We start from the raw sequence: 21,051 nt of genomic DNA on the forward strand, positions 1-21,051 counted from the left end.
ACGCTGTTGCACTTTGTTTGCAGTACAAACCTGAATAGCGTACATAACAGGTTCTCACATATAAACGTGGTAAAACTATCAAAATTTTATTTATATATTAAATAAACACATTTTGATTGCACCTAGAACAAACTAATTTTAATTCAAGTACACTGAGCAAAAACAATGAGCGATATAAATTTCAGACTTGTCACAGATATCCTTATTTAAAATAGTCACAAGAAAATACTCTGGAATGACCTAAATTCTGTGCAGAATCCCATTAACACCACTCTGTTACTACTGTGACACATCCAAATACACAAACACACATTCAAATACAGGCAAGCGTCCAAACATTACAGTCTTTCCTAAACACCCTTCAAACCAATTTCATTGGCTCTTTGTTCTGGCTCAGGAGCAATATTATGGCTATTACTGTAAACCACTATACAAAAAGATAAGCAGTCTCTATATCATCACCAATGGCAGAGAGCAATTATTTGATATTCTGACACTTGATTTAGCATAAATAATACAAGAAATATTCATTTTTGTGCTTATAAAACTGAATGTCAATCTAAAAAACAAATGATCCACATTCTTAATCATCTTTTTGAGGTTTAAAAGGCATTAAAAGTCCTTTGAGCTGCCTCAAATATTTATATCAAATGTGCCATACGTTCATCAGGTTTAGCAGTAGCATGTAATATTTTTTTTACCATGCTAACATTTTAGCAAACAAAAAGTGATCAGAACATTGTTTAAAGTATTTGCTTTGGTTATCTGCAGCATAGTGATCACAGACTCAGTTGGCTTCTGAGCTCCTGGTTTTAGATTTTGTCAACACCATGTAGGCAATGAGCATGGATGGAGCTCACTAGGTTCTAAAAATACCTTGCAATGGCTGAATACCCACAGTTGCCAGAACAGTAAAAATGACAAGATACTGAAATGGCAGTCCTAACCGCATCACATGACACTGAAACATTTAAACAGTTCTCTATGCTGTCTTTTTCATAGACAACATGGCCTACTTCATGCAGCTCCTGAGGGCCTTGATAGTCTAGCTGAACTACATGTGTTAAACAAAACAAACTGTAATTTGGTCTGTAATCAGACCACCCTGGTACACTTGTGTAATTTTTGTTAAAAACAATACCACTCAGTACATCTTCACATTAAACCACATACACTGTTGGCAAAGACCTGCAAAACATTAGAAGAGTAGAATTAGGGCAAGTGCACCCAGTACAGATTGGCTATACCCTGCAAATCGCACCATGGAATGAATGATAAAACGACAAAACTACAAGATAAAACTACAAAAACTGACATACGTACAAAACTGACAAACATAAAAATAAAAATAAAAACATAAAAATATTTAAACATGTAGGGTCGGTTTACCGGACAAAAGTTAAGCCTAGTCATGGACTACAGAGCATTCTGAATGTTGATTCTCAATTAAAAGTAAGATTTTGTCTAGGACTAGGCTTAATCCCTTTCTGGGAGACCAGCCCTTAGAGTCTAGATTGTAGACTAGTGCCCTTAATACACGTTGAAAGTGATATGTTCATGATGCGATGGCTCTGAAAGTCCTGAACAGATAATAATAAAGATCTTTTAGTTTCCCTGTTGACCTGTTTTCAGTACTTTAGTACACAACACAGAGCAAATCCTGAGGTGGTTGTCCGTGGCAATAAAACATGGCATCTAAAAACAGTGGACTGTGCTGTACATCCCTATTTTTCTGAAGGCTAAATCACACTGATAACTGATAGCAGTAAAAACAGTCGCAAGTGATAAGGGCAAAGCATTTGCTATACAACGTTATCATTTTTAGTTTACATAAATAAACTACATTAATGCCTTCACTGAAAGTTTGTCATATTTGACAGTTATCCATGTTGGAAGACGGCTAAGGTGGACACGGGTCTCCAGTAACCACGTGGAATGTTGTTGGGAGCCTGAGAGATTTGCCTAGTCTCATGTTAGTTGGTTTCTTCTTTAGATTTTCTCTACAGTTCTACCGAGACCTAGCAGAGAAGCAGCGCATATATTCCGTCATCCAGGGGTTGTAATCAGGGACAATCTTGCTTGTGCTCATCTTCTCCAGATCAGCAGATTTTGCCCTCCGTTTATCAACTCTTTTCATCTGCTTCTCAACCTCTCGCCTGGTTTTTGCTCTTAGCGCGGACTCATGGATCTAGGAACAGAAAAAAAAGAAACGAACATGAACCAGTCTTAGAAACTTTTGCAGTCAAACGTCTTGCTTATTGATGTTTAATCCAGGAGACTCATTCATCACTGAGAGTAAATGGCATGAGTCAGTTCTCTAGACAAAGCTTAAGCCTGTTCCTGAACATTAGGCAGGTAGGATGAATTTTCATGGTTGTATCATGGCTAGTGTATTAGCTCATGGCAGTTTGTCAACTCTAAAATATGAGCTCATGGCCTGATCCTGTCAGATAACCTCCACTATACACTCTATGAATGCTATAAAACCATATTACATCAACCAACCAATAGGATTTTGTGAATCATTACACTTCTTAATCTGGATCTGGTAAACCTGCTGTCAATTTGTACATGTATTGAAGACTACAAAGCAGTTCACCTCCTTGGTTGATGCAGCTGGGCCCACATTATGAGTTTTTTTTGACGCCATCTCTGCCTGTTTCTCTCCCGAGCCGTACATAGCAAAAGGATGCCTGCTTTCTTTGTCAATGTCTTTGGTTGATCCCATGTCTTTGGGTATCTGATGCTTGGTTTTAGACTTGCTCAGCTTGCGCAAGTATTGGGGTCTGCTCTTTGTCTTGCTTGGGATGCAGGTATCTGTATCTAGCTGGACCACAGAGGCAACAGGGGATGCTTCTCTGCTTTTCGCTTCCTCCTTCTCTTGAGTTTCAACATCTTCTGTGACTTGTTCTGTGATGGAGAACAAAACTTGATGAGTTAATGCATACTGGGTAGTCATGGGATGGCGGTTTTATCTTTTGATAATACAATACACTTGTATGTCCAAACATATAGACCTATTCTAATAATCTTGTCATCTACATAGTAAAAGGTACAAGATCCTTAAGGAACTTTTGGAGGAACTGTGGAGGAACCTCTTTGGATGCTTTGAGGAACCTTCAAGGAACCTTTTTCTTCTAAAACCCTTTTCTTGAAGGGTTCTCAAAGCACCTTAAGAGATTCCTGCACAGTTTCAAACTGAAGAACCACCAAACGTTCCTCAAAGGTCCTATACTTTTAACAGTGTATTATTAGGTGCACTCATTGCTGACACAGGTATTCAATTGGGCACACATAGCCCATATGAAAAGCACTACCAATAGAATAGGACCCTCTGGAGTGGCCACACATGACCCTAAAGTACCCATGTCCAAATGTTGGCTAGAGAGTGTAGACTAGACATTAGTGTCTGAGAAATGCAATCAGATTCTCACAGCAATGTTTCAATGTCTAGTGTAAATCCTTCCTAATAGAGTAGAGGTTCTTACTGCAGAAAAAAAGGGTTGACAAATACTGACAGATGCTCAGGAAAAAACGTTGGAACAAGCAGGTGTCACAACATGTTGTAAGCAGGTGTTACAGCCATATTTGGGCCATGGTCAGTCCTGTAGAGTTCAACAAATGGCCTACCTATTGGGGAGTGTGTGACTTCTCTCTGATGCACTGGTTCCTGCTGAGGAGCAGCTGCCTCTGGTGTTTCCTTCGCAGATCGTGGTGTTGGAGACGTTTCCTCTTTCACCTGAAGAGGTTCGACTTTACTTTTGCTAAGAGGAGTAGATTTCCCGCTGGATTCGGTGTCACTTCCCCATTCCCCCCAAAACCAGGGGTTATGTGTCTGTTCCAGCAGCCGCCTGGACAACCTGTACTTCACCAAGTCCTCATAACATTTTGCGTACGTTTCCCATTTGGGATCCTTGAATCTCTTCATATATTCCGATCTGATCCGCTTCGTCACCATATTGCTCCACGTTTATCGCTCTGAAGGAAGACAGTTAAACATCAGACAGTTTTTCAGTCAGGCTAGGCTGGATGGGGGCATTCTGTGTGCAGCCTTTGGGAATTCTCCACGGCTGGGCTTTGTTTTTCCTCACTAGCACCTCCCGCCCGACATTTAAATGAAAACACTTCTGACAGTAAAGCCTTTTCCTGAGAGGAAACCAATGGCCGGCCAGCCACTGACACACCCCGCTGTGGGCCCGCCTATTTAGCTAAGCTATTTAAGCCATGGCGTCCTCTGCTCATTGAGTCACGTATTCAAGCCGCTAGCAGACAGATGTAAACAAGCGCGCAGAGGACAGCACGATAATCCTGTCACCTTTTACAAGTTCACGATTCTTCATAGAGCGTACAAGACGATAACGAATGCAATGCCAATCTATTATAGATACATATTAGCCATACATATTAATAAAATGGTCAGAACAAGCTAGCTCCGTGTTTACATGGTGTAGAGTCCGGCAGAGTTAGCTAGCTAGCCTGCTAGCGCAGATTCTGTCAACGGCATAAGTGTGTCCCTCAGGACACTGGTAGACCTGTTTTTGATTCATCTGTGTATTCCCGATTACTTCCAAAGAAGCTAGCTATGTAAATAACGCTTTAACTTACAATTTCTGGTTGTTGTCGAAGGCAAACGGAAGCAGGTGGTGTTTGCAGCCGTGCTGTGCTGGTGGGCAGCCGCGGCTGTTCGAGTTTGGCTCCGCCAGGTGGTGAAGGAGGGGGTGAAGACAGCAACAGGTTGGGGGAGGGTGAATGGAGACCGTATTATCATTATTTCAGATGTGGAAACTGCTTGATTTCGTTATAACCTATTTAAGGGGTTTTCCTATGCAAATAAGATCGAAACTGGACGCTTTAACAGTAAACGGCCAGCAACTGCTTATTCACCTTTGTTTAAGGGCCAGTACTGTGCATTAGTCCCCCCTCCACACGCAGGGCCAGTTAGCCAAACAGGGACACAGCATTCTTGGTGTAGATTCTCCATCAAGATGTAGTCTTGTAGACTTTATTGGAGGAGTCTATTCTTTGACTTTTTGGCTTGCATCATCCCGCATTTTCATACTTCCCCTGTATTTCTCCACCCCTGTATAATGTGTCCAGAAAATCCATTATTTTAGATTATATCTAAAATATCTCTTGCTTTGTTTTTGTTTTTTGTTTTTTGTTTGTTAGGTCAGATAATTTCAGTCCGGTAGAAGGTTTGCATTTAGAGAGCCACAAAGTAGCAAAAGTGGACAAATGCAGATTGCAATGCTTTCACTATTTCTCATATCCATATATTAAGTATGAATGACAGAGTAGTGTCGAATGTCAGCTATGTCTGGCTCAGAGAAGCAAACGAGACACATTCTTGTCGAGTCAAGCTGCGGGAGTCAGCTTTCAAGGCCGAAGGCTTACCCACAGTGTAGTGTGATAGAGATAGAAATGAACTCAGTCACGTCTCCTTTTGCCTCATGGGTAATCTTGGTCTTTTGGAATTTGTAAACTGAACACTGAAGGTACTGAATGCTTTAATGCATGCAATGGTTGCCTCTGAAACGAAGTTAATGTGTGCATTGCTTAATGCATGCCATAAACTGATGATTATTTATTAAGTATTTAGTATTAAGTATTTTTTTTCTGAATGCTTGGAAACATCTGTTGATCTGGGTTGAAACTAGTCATTTTGTGACCACATTACTTTTTTTCAGATTAAAAGGACAAACTGTTTCTGTACTGTAGCTTGAACTGATTTCAGTTTCAATCTTAAGACTCTTCATTTGAGTAATAAAATCCATGCACATAGACACGTCTCGAAAAATACCAAATAATGTACTTTAATAAATTAATATGTATGTACATTTTACATTGTGATGTTGGACAATGAACAATGATCTTCTTGTCTTGATGTTAACCATTCTGCACTGAAGCATATTCATCGCGTAACACAGGGTTACGGCATAATTCTCCAATGAATCTGTCCCATATCAACACAGCGCTCCACTTCTGTGCGATTCATGGCGAGCAGACGCAGACGATAACCACATTGAGGGATTTAGAAGCATTTGCGGTGGACAATGCTGGGACCTGCCTCATCGTACTCCTGCTTGGTGATCCACATCTGCTGGAAGGTGGACAGGGAAGCCAGGATAGAGCCACCGATCCAGACAGAGTACTTACGCTCAGGTGGGGCAATGATCTGGGATAAGAAAAAGAAGGATGAGTATCAGAGGATCTGCATGCCATCCTGTCTGTATCATGAGGGTACACAAGAGGGAAAAATACTGATATGTTACCTTGATCTTCATTGTGCTGGGGGCCAGGGCAGTGATCTCCTTCTGCATACGGTCAGCAATACCAGGGTACATGGTGGTACCACCAGACAAGACATTGTTGGCATACAGGTCCTTCCTGATGTCAATGTCGCACTTCATGATGCTGTTGTAGGCGGTCTCATGGATTCCAGCAGACTCCATACCTGTTTAAGAAGAGGAAGGATGTTGTTAGCTGAGATGAAGAAAGGTGTGAGAGGATGTCATAAGTGACGGGGATAACTACGCACCAATGAAGGAAGGCTGGAAGAGAGTCTCTGGGCAGCGGAAACGCTCGTTACCAATGGTGATGACCTGGCCGTCAGGCAACTCGTAGCTCTTCTCCAGGGAAGAGGAGGAGGCAGCGGTGGCCATCTCATTCTCGAAGTCCAGAGCCACGTAGCACAGCTTCTCCTTGATGTCACGCACGATCTCACGCTCAGCTGTAATAGAGCATTGTGCAAATTAGCAAAACCTGCAGATGCTGCATGTGTACCTGGCTGTAAGATTCATTTAAGAGGAGAACAAACAATGATTGCCAGTAAACAGAATGATGTTTTTTACCAGTTGTGACGAAAGAGTAGCCACGCTCAGTCAGGATCTTCATGAGGTAGTCGGTCAGATCGCGACCAGCCAGATCCAGACGCATGATGGCATGGGGAAGAGCGTAACCCTCATAGATGGGCACGTTGTGGGTGACACCATCACCAGAGTCCAGCACAATACCTAAAAACGCAGAAAAGGTAGGATGAGGCAGCAATCCAGGAAAACACACCTTCTGTGTGTAACAGAGTCTATATGCATAAGTTCTAATATTAATTTGCAGAGCACAATAAGTGTGAAATTAGCCTTTTTTAGGAATAGGGTAGATTCAGGTATATTGGAGCAACCAGTAAAATAAAAACATTATGTACTTTTTAAATGTAATTAGTAGTCATTTAGAAACAATACACTACCAAATATTACCTACAATTTGAATAAGCATGAGCTTTTCAAAGGTCCCACAACACCTAAATCTACCCTAAATTACAATAACAGTGCCATTTCTGTGTTCATGTAATGCCGGGTTCCTCACCAGTGGTACGGCCGGAGGCATAGAGGGACAGCACAGCCTGGATGGCCACATACATGGCAGGGACGTTGAAGGTCTCAAACATGATCTGGGTCATCTTCTCACGGTTGGCCTTGGGGTTCAGGGGGGCCTCAGTGAGCAGAGTGGGGTGCTCCTCGGGGGCCACACGGAGCTCATTGTAGAAGGTGTGGTGCCAGATCTTCTCCATATCGTCCCAGTTGGTAATGATACCGTGCTCAATGGGGTACTTAAGAGTGAGGATACCCCTCTTGCTCTGAGCTTCATCTCCTACATAGGAGTCCTTCTGACCCATACCCACCATGACACCCTGGGAGAAGACAAAGAGACATTTTAATATCGTATTGCAGCTGAATCTGACCTTAGATGTGGTTATTAAAAAGCTGGGTAAAGAATTACAGTAATAGTAAACATACCTGATGACGGGGGCGACCAACGATGGATGGGAAGACAGCCCTGGGGGCGTCATCACCGGCGAAGCCAGCCTTCACAAGGCCGGAGCCGTTGTCGCACACCAAGGCGGTAGTCTCCTCGTCGTCACACATTTTGGTGGGTTCTGAGTGTCAACATGGTAGTAAATCATTGACCGGGTTGAAACGCACAGCAGGGGACAGATTAAATGAAACAGCTGTACGCTACTTTAACGTACAGAGGGGAGACACTAATCAAAACATTGCTAAGCAGAGATGTGCTTATTTTTTTATTATTATTTTTTTTATTTTACATTTTTTTGTTGTACTTAAAATTGTAATTGAGGTCGTATAAAGAGGTTTAAATTGGCACCTGTCTAAACAAAAAGTGAAAGCTACTTTTTGTGGATGATAAAGTTGTACATTTTGAAATCTGCTTTGAGGTTGACATATAAGTTTACCCCTTTTAAACTGAAATGTGAAATATATTGTGTCTACGTGACATCGTTGTTTACAACGATTTAGCTTAAATGCACGTTTACAGCAATTAGCTTAAATGCAATCACATTTAAATGAATATAGTAACTAACTGTTCTTTATTCTACATATAATATTTACTAAATTACAGTTTACAGTAATTAGCTTAAATGCAATCACATTTAAATGAATATAGTAACTAACTGTTCTTTATTCTACATATAATATTTACTAAATTACAGTTTACAGTAATTAGCTTAAATGCAATCACATTTAAATGAATATACTAACTAACTGTGCTCTTTATTCTACATATATTATTTGCTAAACTACAGTTTACAGTAATTAGCTTAAATGCATTCCCATTAAAAAATAAAATAGTAAATTGTGCTCTTCAGTCAACGTGAAATTAGATTAAATTAATCAACTTAAATGCAGCTTCAGAAATAAAGCTGAAATTATTTTTTAGTCTTCTAATGTTCTGGTCCATCTCAGTCTCCTTACCTTTGGTGGTGCCTTTCCTAGATGAAGCTCAGTGCAGAATGCAACCACTGCTGGTTCCAGCTACAGAAGGCCCCCTTTCCTTGGGATCCTTTTATACCAGAGACTTTATTACCCCCCACGCACACCATTGATGATGTTCGTGTGTTCGGTTGGATTTTTGCCCTGCCTTCACCCATATTAGGTTCTTGGACGGGACTTCGTAGAGTAGCTGCCTCCCTCCCCCTGATCCCAACGCATGACTGTCCTAATATGGCGCGTTAGCCGTGATTCGAAGCCAGGGCGGCCGAACCGTATATGGGGAGTAGTAGGATGCACATGGTGCTGCTTACTACGATGGCATTCCGTGTCTCTCATACTGCAATTAAGGCTGGAGATCTACATTAGAATGGAAGACTTTGGACTTTGGCTATGGATAGCGACAGACTGTCCAGGAAGTAAGGAACACTTCGACAGAGGGAGTTTTATGAACTTCTCTCATCATGGACGGAATGAACGGGGTGATTCATCAAAGCCTGCTAGTTTTCCTCAGTCCGGAGCTGCTGAGGAGCGCCATCGAGCTCATCTCTGCAAGAAGCAGAAAGTACTCTCTATAAGAAAAAAGCTTCATTTGGGTTTCTGTTAAAAGCGATTATTGCATATTTACAATTAGTGTGAGAATTTGTTCATGCCCTGTATTTTATGTTTTATATATTCAGCAAGCAAATGTACATGAGCAGCAAGTCTACATCAGTGAAAATGGCAGTGGAATCAGATCTGGTTGGTGGCCCGGGAACTTTTTAGCAATTTTAAGTCGGTATTTTTTTTTTTTACTTAAATACAAATATAGTTTTGTTGATGTATCTAAAGTGTTGGTGTGTCTTATCTGATATATTGGAGCTTTCATGTCAATTCACATCATGCTGAACAATGGTGACCATAATTCCTACTGCAGATTTCCCTGAGTTCTCTAAACCTAAACCCAGAATCTAAAGATGTGATACAGTTTAATGTAACGTTTAAATGTAAAGATTTGTGCATACAAAAACGTTACTTTCCTTTCACTAATTATTATTATTATTATTATTATTATTATTATTAGTATTATTATTATTCAGTATGTAATTACTGCGGCAGTGGCCGTTATAAAACCCACTGAAATGAGCGCTATTTTTATTCCGTACTATAAGTCAGCGTGTTGTGCCTCATCAGCGCAGTTTATGGGGGGCAAGGCTTGGGATGTTGGGTCCGCGTTGATTGATTTATCAGCTTGATATTTAATGACAGCTTCATATTTGAGGACTGCTAATAAACATAATTTTGACTTGGTGACATGTTTCAGAAAAAGTATATGCACCCCCGTACACACCTCCTTTTCTGGTCTCAGGGACCCCAGCTGTAAAACACACACTGTTAAAGGTAAAAATAGATGAATTAAAACAGTAACACGAGCGGCCCCTGAGGTTTTAAGCAGATGGAATAAAAATGTATGTGACCATTAATGAACAATTGAGGAGAACAGAGAGATTATAGAGATACTACTCTATGTATACGATATAAGACTGGGGGGGAGGGGCATATAAGCAGTATAGCTGTGTTTTATGTGATATTAAATATATGGAGAGTTCTACCCACACTTCTGATCAGAGATCAGCTCTGTGACTCTTAAGTAATATGTGAGTAAATGTGGTTGTGATCTCGGATTAGGTGGGGCTTTTATCTGTATTGCTTAAGAAAAATGGAACAGGACTCCAGTATTTTACTGTGAACTCTCAATTCTCATTGGCCCTGGTTCAGTCTTTTGGAGGATTAGGTGTTGGACAGGTCATTAGGTCAGCAGAAAATGGCAGTGCCGTATGGTGCACAGCTGTAATTTATAGTACTATAAGGATTGTCCTCATATTTCAAACCATGGCTAAAGAAATATAATATTTGATAGAGTTTCAGGTTCATTTAGCCTTGAATTGAGGTGGAAATATAAGCAAAAGCAGAATAGCTGTGTTTTCTGTTTTCTGAAAGATGAGTACTTAAATATATTAGGAGTTCTACCCACTTCCATTTAAAGTCACCACAGGGGTAGAAGTGCTGATGTAGGATCCGTTTCTGCCTCTATGACTATCATGAATATAGAAAGAATGATCTGAGATCAGCTTTGCCACTGGTCAGTCTCTGATTAGGTGGGGGCACCATCAGCTTAGTTTTGCACTCAGAAGTGGGACTGTAGCTGCTTCCACTCCGCGGACCACTGCAAGGGGGTCTGTTTGCTTGCCAGAGAGCCGCGACAACTGCTACAGGCTCTTCATTACTGAGAGAACTAAGCAGCTCACTCGCTTGACCACACAGGAGAGCCCTCCGAGGAGCCTTAAAGTGGTAGGTTCTTTCAGCTTGGGCTTCAATCTGGTGAAATCACGTTCTGCGGGCTGGGCAGACCGTCAGGAGAAGGTTGGGAATGAAAGGGTGAAATACAGTGGCTTTGAAAGTGGTCCTGTAAATGACAGATTCGTTTAGAAATGTCAGATGAGCCACAGTGTGTTCTTTTGATTAAGGGATGTGCAAACGGAGTTAGAAAACGAGCCACAGTCTGTTCTTTTGGTTTAGAGAGGTGCAGCCTACAAGAGGTACAAAACGAGTTACAGTCCAAGCTAATATTTCTAAGGGCAGCGCTGCCCTCTATTGGCAAATTTAGTCATTCTCAGCTCATGAGAGACCTGTTGCTTTCTTCAACTTTGCATCAAATTGTGTGAAGAGAAAGCAAACACCCAGTGTTTATGTATACATATATATCAGCAGTTTATTTTATCTGAACAAGCATTAAAACATGTTCTTAAAAATACATCACAGCAGTGAATACATTTGGACAGAGCAGTGAAAAACATATCTTATTCGTTAAATATCTCTAATAGTGTATGCTTGCCAACACAACTGTGGCCTCTATTTAAAATATACAAGTGATTTTCCTGTTACAGCAGCAGGTGATTATTCTTTAAAGGTTTTTTTATACAAGAAATGAATAAATCAATTGACGCAGGTAATAACTGTGGTTAAAACAGAACACATCCATGTCTACATGATTAAATCATACATCTTGATATGGCAGAGAAGTATAGTGTCAGCATGTAATAATGTGCCTTCACACACACACACACACTTTAATGCTGAGCAGCAGATTATGGTTTTGTTCTCTTAAACACATTCTGTGAGTTGATTTGTTTTGCAAACAAGATGAACATCAGGGACAAAGATCAACATGGATTAGTACAGGTAAACAGGAACCACAAAATAAGCTTTCAGTCTTTTGAGATCTTTGTTTATACATGGATGCGGTCTCTGTAAATATGCTGTGTATCCATGTGGATGTTTCGGTGTGATATATACACTATATGAAGTAAGGATGTCAAAGATCCCAGGACTTCTGTTCAATGAGAGACAGTACTGTAGCACCCTGTCATTACCATTATAAGTAATAAAAAAAATAAAAAATAAAACAACTTCCAGTTATAAAGTGGCAGTGTTTTAATTTCCTCCTTCACTTCAGTCCCTTTTGTGGTCTTTTTCTTTGAATTATGCTTGTCCCTTACAATAGAATGGAAGGTCCTATTTATATTTATAATAACACACACACACACACACACACATTACATAGGCACTCATACATTTTTATCAGTGCTTTCTTTACATTAATGTTCTTCTACTTGGAGAGAGCCTCCCTCTGCTCAGGCTGCAGAAAGGCCTGTTTCTCCATGAGCTTGCGGAAGAGACCACCCTGATTCGCAAGAAGCTGAGCATGGCGACCACATTCCACCACATGGCGCTGGTCTAGCACCGCAACGGCGTCTGCACTTTGGATAGTGGACAGGCGGTGGGCAATGATGAGCACGGTGCGGCCCTCCATCAGCCGCTCCAGAGCCTCCTGGACCAGGAACTCATTCTCTGCATCCAGAGCGCTGCATTTAAAACAAGAGGTAGTCATGGAGTCCAAAGTGTTAAAAAAATGTTTTTATGTTTTTAAAAAACGCTTTATCATCAGGCACTTTATACATTGCTTTAAGGCTAATTAAATCAGTCTGTGGTATTATAAAGATCTTATTAAGACTATTACCACCATAAAGTAAATGTAAATAATAATTCAGAAATAATTTCAATAATTTAATTTTAAATAAAGTAATACATTTTATTTAATGTACATGTTTTAGGTCAAGGATTATCTTACCTTGTGGCTTCATCTAATAACAAAATTTTGGGATCCTATAGGAGACAAGGGAAAATCAGTTAAAACTGTAATGCTGAACAGCATGAAACGGATTATAGCATATTCTGAGAGAGAATTATGATAGACCCTACCTTTAGCAATGCCCTTGCAATAGCAATCCTTTGTTTCTGTCCACCTGCAAAAGTTTTTTAAATTTGATAAACTGAAGCCAAGTTAGAAAGCCAAGTTAGAAAATGTACAATAACACTGAAACGCTTATAATAGAAGTAAAGAAAACAGAGACTGACAGAAAGAATTATATTTTATGCACCTGACAGAAGGACTCCTTTTTCTCCAACCACGGTATCAAAACCTTTAGGGAAGCCATGAATGAAATCATGTGCATTAGCTATCTGAGAGACACGAAGGATGTCCTGCGTTGTGACCTTAATGGGGTCTGTTGCCCCATAGGCAATGTTCTCAGCAATGGAGCAGGAGAAAAGTACTGGCTCCTATGAAGAAAATTAATAAATAAATAAACAAATAAACCAAAATAAATAATTCAGAAATTCAGAAATTCAGAATATATATATATATATATATATATATATATATATATATATATATATATATATATATACACACACACACACATACACACCCATGGTCATGCATTCTTATAACGTGACGGGTAAATGTCTTGCTTCTAATGCTGTTTTGCTGTGCTTACCTGGCTTACAGTTCCAATATGACTCCGCAGCCAATAAGGATTCAAATCTCGAATGTCACGACCATCTACAGTTACTATGCCTAAGGCAGACAAATAAATAAAGGCTGTAAGATAAAATAACCACTTACACTGAATTTATATCAACACAAGTCCAGATTTTAATAACAGATATAAAGAAAATGAAAAAAAACAGGAGCTAAAAAACATGGGCCTATCATGAAATGCCACAGCCAACTGTGGCTTGGAGTTCCAGAGAGCACAGCTGGACAGCTTCTCTGGGTCTGTAGGAAGACCCAGAGAAGCTGTCCAGTCAGTCAGGGTCCAGTCAGTCAAGGTGATGCTAGCCAGCGTTGATCCAACAGAACTTATTGTCACAGTTATCATTTTCTTCTAATTATTAAGAGCATCACTGATAGATCATGCACAGCATGGACACTTTTACAGGCGGTGATGTTTCAGTATGTGGGTGTGAAGTCTCTGCATTCTCATCTAAGTCCTAAGTCAAAATAAGAAAAGTAGAGATCCCAACAAGGTCTTTACCTGAATCTGGGTCATAAAGTCGGAGCAGAAGGGACACTAGGGTAGATTTTCCTGAGCCACTGGGCCCCACTACCGCCATCACTGAGCCAGCTGGAACTGACAGACTGAGGTCCTGAAAGATGGGGGCATCCTTTCTTGTCGGATAAGCAAAGGACACGTTATGGAACTCCAGGGCTCCTTTCAGCTGCTCTGGTTTCAGAACAAGCCCCTCTGAAACAAGAATGTGGCACACATTGTTATATAATGTTTAGGAAACAAAATATTTATTTATATTGTTCATTTATTTATATTACGGTCATAACTATGGGTGTTTTCATACAGCATTTTAAGTGTTCTCGGTCTGATGAGGCACATGGTCAAATGACCTCTGAATCTACAAATAAACCAATTTCACTTGATTCCTACTGTGGTCTGATTGGTTTGTTTTTTTTTATGGTTAAAGAACCTTGAGGCTTCAAACACTGCCACAATCCTCCAGAGCTTATCAGGTAAAAACCATAGGACTACAACAGTTTTGTGTGAGCTTGCAAAGAAACAGCAGTAGTACAGTCACATTACAGTAACATGTGAAAGCACAGCTATTACAGTGATTATCTTGATTGCAGAAAGAGGAGACGCATGCTGAGGCACAGGGTACAACCCCCCTTTATAAACCAACTTAATACATTGTATAACATAATAGCATGTAACAAAAAATGCTAAATCCTAAAAAATACTTTTGATTTAAGATTTCATGTAGTCATAACTTAAATTGTTGCTCTTGGAGTATTGTTACAAAGCCTTTCAACCTGACTAGGAATAGGATCAGAGTTTAATAGGAGATGTAAACAGAAAGTGGTCTGAGACCTAATCAGTGCTGAAAAAGCCAGAAAAAAGCCTTTTGAGAACACAAAAGCCACCGTCAGTTGCAGCTGGTTCACTTTCAAGTTCACTTTGGTTCATTTAAAACAATATCACAATGTGAAAACACCCATAATTAAATAAATATATATATATTTTTTTTTGTTCAGTGTTGTGAGATTTGTGAAATGATCTGCACCGTTGAGGGAAAATTCAGGCTTCCTTTCAATCAGCTCCCAAAGACGAGTTCCAGCACCAAACCCCTTCATCAGCTCCGAATAAAATGAGCTGAGGCCTTAAAATAAAGAGTATAAAAACATTACTTGTCTAATTGTCGAACAGCAAGCAATATTGGCAATGTAACACATGCACTGGAGATAACTGATTATAAATTAATTGAACTTGGTGTGGTTGGTGTGGCGCAACAGATAACACCACTGAGCTAAAACACCATGTGGGAGACTGGGGTTCGATTCCCAGTCTGGGTGACTGTGCTGCGCTACACCAATAAGAGTCCTTGGGCAAGACACTACACTACACTGTCCCACCTCTGTAAGTCGCTCTGGATAAGGGCGTCTGCTAAATGCCATAAATGTAAATGTAAATGTAAATGTAAACTTCAACCCCTAACCCGAACTAACCCCTTAAACCCCTACATCCAGACTCCAGTTCCTTTCTCTTTTAAGCATAACTAGTAGTTTTTTGTAGTTCCTGAGTAATGTAAAGTAGTTCCTGGGTGACACTGCTTATAATAACAATAATATGCCCAGAATGTGCTGGGTTAAATTTGAACAAAGACAGTCTTACATTGTTTGAGGGTTCTTTAGTAAAGGCAATGGTTTTACAGTGGGGAAAAAAAGTATTTAGTCAGTCACCAATTGTGCAAGTTCTCCCACTTAAAAAAATGAGAGAGGCCTGTAATTGACATCATAGGTAGACCTCAACTATGAGAGACAAAATGAGAAAAAAAATCTGAAAATCACAGTGTCTGATTTTTAAAGAATTTATTTGCAAATAATGGTGGAAAATAAGTATTTGGTCACCTACAAACAAGCAAGATTTCTGGCTGTCACAGACCTGTAACTTCTTTTTTAAGAGGCTTCTTAAATGAGCCGTTGAAGGACACCAGAAACAAAATTGTAGACCTGCACCAGGCTTGCACTGGAACTTGCACAATTGGTGACTGACTAAATACTTTTTTCCCCACTGTATATACCACCATAACTTCTCAAAACATTTAGATGCTCTTCCTAGTTAAAGGTACAGAGAATCTTGGTGGAAATTGTAGATGGTTCAATAATTGTTATATAGCATGATATAAAAAAGGATTCTGATGTTGCTACAGCCAAAGAAGCATTTTTTCAGTTCTAGAATCCTTAATTCTTACAGTGCACATGAGACTAAACTATTTACAAATAGACGGCTCAGTTTAGGCAGAGTACACTAAAACAAACCCTGGTAAGTGAGGTTTGTTAGAGCGATTGTAAACGCTGACCTCCGAACTCTTGTGCGCACCAAACAAGTGGACAGAGATCGCCCGAGTAGGTGGCTCTCAGTCTGTTTCTAAACAAACTCTGGTGGAGTTTGTTTGAAATATGAACACAATATGAACCAAACGCATCTAAATGAACCAAGCACAGGACATGGTGTCACAAGATGGTTGTGTTACAGGCGTTATTGCATCAAGAACACACAACCACACCACACAGTGTTTCAAAACTAGTCACCATTAGAATCGTATATGTGCATTACACATCAATTCCTTTCTCTACTAATTTCGGTTTGACTGCAAACATGTCTGTATAAAAGCAAAGCAAACCAGGACTAAAAATTTAACAATGTACAATTGTCTCGCCTGGTCTGGATCAAAGGAATCAAACTACAAGTAGAAACACAACCTACAGGACAGGTACAGTACAACAGACAGGATTGTAGACAAACAAAAGTACTCTATACTCTGCGTGCAAGAATGGTGGAACCCTTTTCGAGGCTATATGCAAACAAATAACTACCTTTGTATAGGAAGTGTCATTTAACCAGCCAAAGAGCTACAACTGCATTCAAAGATGTCATGGTTTACATAAAACTATTATTGGTATTACTAATGAACCCCTGAAGGACTCCTTTTTTATGGGTGTAATCCTTACCAGCGACGCTGAGGCCCACCCAAAAGGCATACATGAGGAAAGAGGACAGCTCTCCGACAGTCATGTGTTCACTCGCTGTCAGCAGCCCGCCCTTGTACAGAACACTCAGGATGATGATGTTCCCACTCAGGCCCGTCTACACATAAAAACATAGTTTAGTTCTGTTCAAATGTTCTGCAATGTGTCACATAGAGTAGTAAAATGTCTAAAATGGTTCTGTGTTTTCACCACAACAACAACAACAACAACAAAAGCATGCACACATTAACACCATTAAAATTTTCCAGAGGTTAAAATGAAGACGTACAGCTCCAAAAAAACCAGCACGAAGCAGAGCCTCCTTCTTAGCCAGATGGAGGACATAGTCCACCTTCTCTGCATACTTCTGTGACTCTGTCAGCTCCTTGCCGAAGGCCCGCACTGTTCGCAAGTTACTGATCCTTTCTTCTGCCAACTATTGAATGCACAGGAAAGAGCAAAGGAGTAGTGTTGTTAATCTGACCCTTTAACAGCAAACAATGGCCTGCTGCAATCACACCTGTACAAGTGAGAGTTACAGCAGTTAAATTAAAAATACACAAAGAGCTGTGCCTAACCTGTGTAGCCTCTGCCAGAGAGTCCTGTGTTTGCTTGGATATGGAGCGCAAACATCTTCCGTAGATGACAGCGAGGCCAGCCATAGGAGGCACAATCATAAGGACAAAGGTAGCAAGACTGGGCGACACATAAAACTGAAGAGAGGGGAAAAAAAGCTCTAATGATCTCTACAATGCCATTCAGCTTTATTACGTGGCAACAACACAAGGTGTATGTCAGCATCAGCATGCTGCTCACCATCATGCTGACTCCAGCCGTAGCCTGAGCAACCGACCGAAGGCCGTCAGACAAGTTGTCGGTGAGCGCACGTCCAACCAGACCTGTGTCTGCTGAGAGGCGGTTAATGAGCTCACCAGTGCTAGTTTTATCAAAGAATCCCACCTCCTGCCTCAAAATCGAGGAAAAAAGGGATTCACGTAAATTTCTCACAATCTGCTGCCCTGTAAAAACCACCACAGACAAGACAGAGCATATATATTCAGAGCACATTCAGGTCATTCCACATTCCACATTAATTTACACTGACTCCAGCCTGTGTTACAAATGCCTCTGAAGCTCTTCAGAAGAAAAAGCAGGGTTTAGCTGTCTTTGTTTTTTGCAGATCTGTCCATACTGACAGCTCCATATTGAGGCCATACCTGAAATTTGCATGAGGTAGACACGAGCAGCATTAGCAGCGCCACCAAACAGGAATACCCCTGTTAGCATGATGCACAGTGACGTCAGGGAGGAGCTGAAGTCTTCAGACGCGCTTGTGTAGATAGTGTCAATCACTTGACCCAGGAAAAACGGTGCAGACATAGTGACAGCGCTGGAGACGACAAGGAAGCCCACCGCAGCTGCCAGGAAAGATCGATAAAAATGGGACACCACCCAACAGCAATTTGGAAACATGTGACGTGTTGTGGTTGGCAACCAGTGCGTACCAAATGCCAAAATGTTTTATCGTCATTATCATCGGTATTACACACATAATCTGTGTTAGCGTCATTTTTTACTCTTGCACACTTTTTCAATATTAAGAAAAGAGTCAATGCATACATGGAAATTATGTGGCTAAAAGGGCGTGTTTTTGTGGCGTCATGAAAAGCAATGGATTTACCTATATCCATCAATTTGGTCTACAGCGTTGTTCATTCCTTACAGCTATAAGGAGTGTTTCAGCCAGGACTGCGTTTTCATTAAGGCACAGCACAGGGCCGCCAATCAGAACAGGTGCCATTTACGCCAGCTTCACAGGGATGTATTATGGTCAAGCACAATTAATTATGGCTGGTCTGGGAACATAAGCCTGTGCTTATGTAAGTGTTAAGTGGAGAGGGAGAAATAACACACAATGGCAATGTAGGACATGGGGCCATTTAATACTAGAAATGACACTGAATGAAGTAAAGCTCGAAAAGCCTGAATGCACAGGAGGCTTTACCTGTCAGTCTCCAGCGCTCTGGATTAGCAAGCTGCAACAACTTTTTGAGGTCATCCGAGGGGATCCGACCCGGTCTGTTGCCGGTCTTGACTTGACTTTGCTCGTTTCCCACATGCTCTGCTTGTTTGGAGTCCGCTGAGGTGCTGTAGAGAGCAATGGAGTGTGGCCAGACCGCGCGGGGAACAAACCCCACTCCGGAGCGGATGCAGGCATGTAAGGACGGGCCTGTCCTCACGTACAAAGGTCCACAACAGACCCCATAGTGTGCACCCCCCTCCTCCTCCTCCTCACGCGCCTGCCTTTTCCGCGACCTTCCCAAAGCACGACTTGGCAACAGGTACAGTCTTTCAGGACGGTAGCAGGAAATGCTCCACTTTTGCAATAGTTTCCCAGCAGTTAGCCTTCTCGTTAGTAACATTGTGAACACAAAGTTAAAGGAAATAAAAAGGCGACCTGCATTTGGAGACTGAGTTAGCTTCGGCACATTTTACTTAATTTTACCTAATTAACGTATACGTGCAATCAAAAAGAGCAGAAAGTACGCAGACCACCTTTCCAGTCAACTAAACTAACAGTAAGTTAACGTTAGTCACTATATAACCTTGAGTTCGTGGTTAAACGCATCGCTGAATTCAGTCAATCAGGTCAATAACGTTATAATTTACCATCAGAAGTCCAGCTGATTGCACTCGGCACTAGAGAAGCGTTTCGGCTACTGATCTCTTCAGAGAAACCAAGCCCAATGTGGGCAAAGGTATTGTTCGTGTCCGACAGTTACTAAACAGCATTATCTGTCCGTGACAGCTACACACACATCCCTGGTTCTCCTCGTTATCTCCTCTCCACCCAGACCAGTCACCGGCAGCGCCCCACTGTCACCAAAACCTGACACGGCCACGTTAATGTGCTCGTTCCAACAGAAAGCACGATGGTGAAAATGGGCGTGATGTTTTTGGCAGCAAAACATGAACACAATAGTGTTACGCATTCAAAAACATCAGCTGAAAAGGTTGACCCTAGATGTCCTACACTGTGAAGCAGCGAAACTAACAGAAACTAGCCCACTCTAGTCCAATGGCCGCTCTCAATTTAGTAATACGAGACTTTTTCAGACATGTCTAAAGCATACGCGATTCATCGATTCCTACGGCGGCACGAATTCACTGATCTTCAAGTCATTACATCCAACAATCTTTGATTAATATGACGTGTAGATCGCAGAATAGGCAGAAGCAGTGAAGAGCGACAAATACCTCAAAATATGCCAAATATATACATATATATTTGGGCAGCCGCGTTTACTAGGTGTTGTACAGAATGGTTTTTTACTGCAAAGATAAACAAATTGTTACACCTGAACTAAAAAACGTTTAATAATAATAATAATAATAATAATACAAATATATAAAACATTACATATACATATCATTTATTTTATACGATGTAAAGACACCTGAAGTATTTGTATCACACAAATTATAATACAATAACTAAAATAATATATAATTACAAAAAAAGTGCGTGCAACTTAAGACTCATTTTGTATCTAACACATTTTAGTGGCTTAATCAAGAGATCCTAACTCATTCCTTCAGCTGTTTAGGATGTGATTAGCCTTAAAGTATCTTTGTATAAAGAAGTTTCCCAATAATAACAACGTAACACTCGTTTTCGAAGCGCATGGCCACTGAGACCAGACTGAAGTCAATACATAATAAAGGCGTGTAAAGGCTAAATATGATGGTGGTAATAGTACAAGGTTAAAAGAACGATCGTAATATAAAATTAAATAAGACATGAAACAAACGTCTCACTCTGTTTGTAGCTAATAGTCTATC

General features: G+C 40.7%; 4 protein-coding genes across 4 annotated transcripts in view; 1 reads left to right on the top strand and 3 right to left on the bottom strand.

Annotated features, from left to right (window-relative positions):
- rhoua (ras homolog family member Ua) overlaps nt 1-21,051 on the top strand; it is a 220,889-nt gene that overhangs the window by 42,679 nt on the left and 157,159 nt on the right. The window lies entirely within an intron of this gene.
- On the bottom strand, nt 66-4,695 carry ccsapb (centriole, cilia and spindle-associated protein b). The gene is made up of 4 exons (XM_072677008.1): nt 4,606-4,695; nt 3,631-3,978; nt 2,600-2,910; nt 66-2,188 (listed from the first exon to the last, which is right to left on the bottom strand). The coding sequence occupies exons 2-4, from the start codon at nt 3,956-3,958 to the stop codon at nt 2,009-2,011; spliced, it is 819 nt and encodes a 272-aa protein (XP_072533109.1). The 5' UTR covers nt 3,959-3,978; nt 4,606-4,695; the 3' UTR covers nt 66-2,008.
- Nucleotides 5,788-8,821, bottom strand: acta1b (actin alpha 1, skeletal muscle b). Its single transcript, XM_072678220.1, has 7 exons — nt 8,769-8,821; nt 7,794-7,933; nt 7,363-7,687; nt 6,852-7,013; nt 6,539-6,730; nt 6,273-6,454; nt 5,788-6,175 (listed from the first exon to the last, which is right to left on the bottom strand). The coding sequence occupies exons 2-7, from the start codon at nt 7,920-7,922 to the stop codon at nt 6,032-6,034; spliced, it is 1,134 nt and encodes a 377-aa protein (XP_072534321.1). The 5' UTR covers nt 7,923-7,933; nt 8,769-8,821; the 3' UTR covers nt 5,788-6,031.
- On the bottom strand, nt 11,534-20,287 carry abcb10 (ATP-binding cassette, sub-family B (MDR/TAP), member 10). Its single transcript, XM_072678219.1, has 13 exons — nt 19,214-20,287; nt 18,426-18,626; nt 18,025-18,227; nt 17,787-17,921; nt 17,498-17,644; nt 17,191-17,326; nt 15,243-15,338; nt 14,204-14,413; nt 13,664-13,743; nt 13,265-13,445; nt 13,086-13,129; nt 12,955-12,989; nt 11,534-12,688 (listed from the first exon to the last, which is right to left on the bottom strand). Exons 1-13 carry the CDS (start codon nt 19,629-19,631, stop codon nt 12,433-12,435), a joined length of 2,142 nt encoding a protein of 713 aa, XP_072534320.1. The 5' UTR covers nt 19,632-20,287; the 3' UTR covers nt 11,534-12,432.

This window comes from Salminus brasiliensis, chromosome 4 (assembly GCF_030463535.1).
Source record: "Salminus brasiliensis chromosome 4, fSalBra1.hap2, whole genome shotgun sequence".
NCBI classification, from domain to species: Eukaryota; Metazoa; Chordata; class Actinopteri; order Characiformes; family Bryconidae; genus Salminus; species Salminus brasiliensis.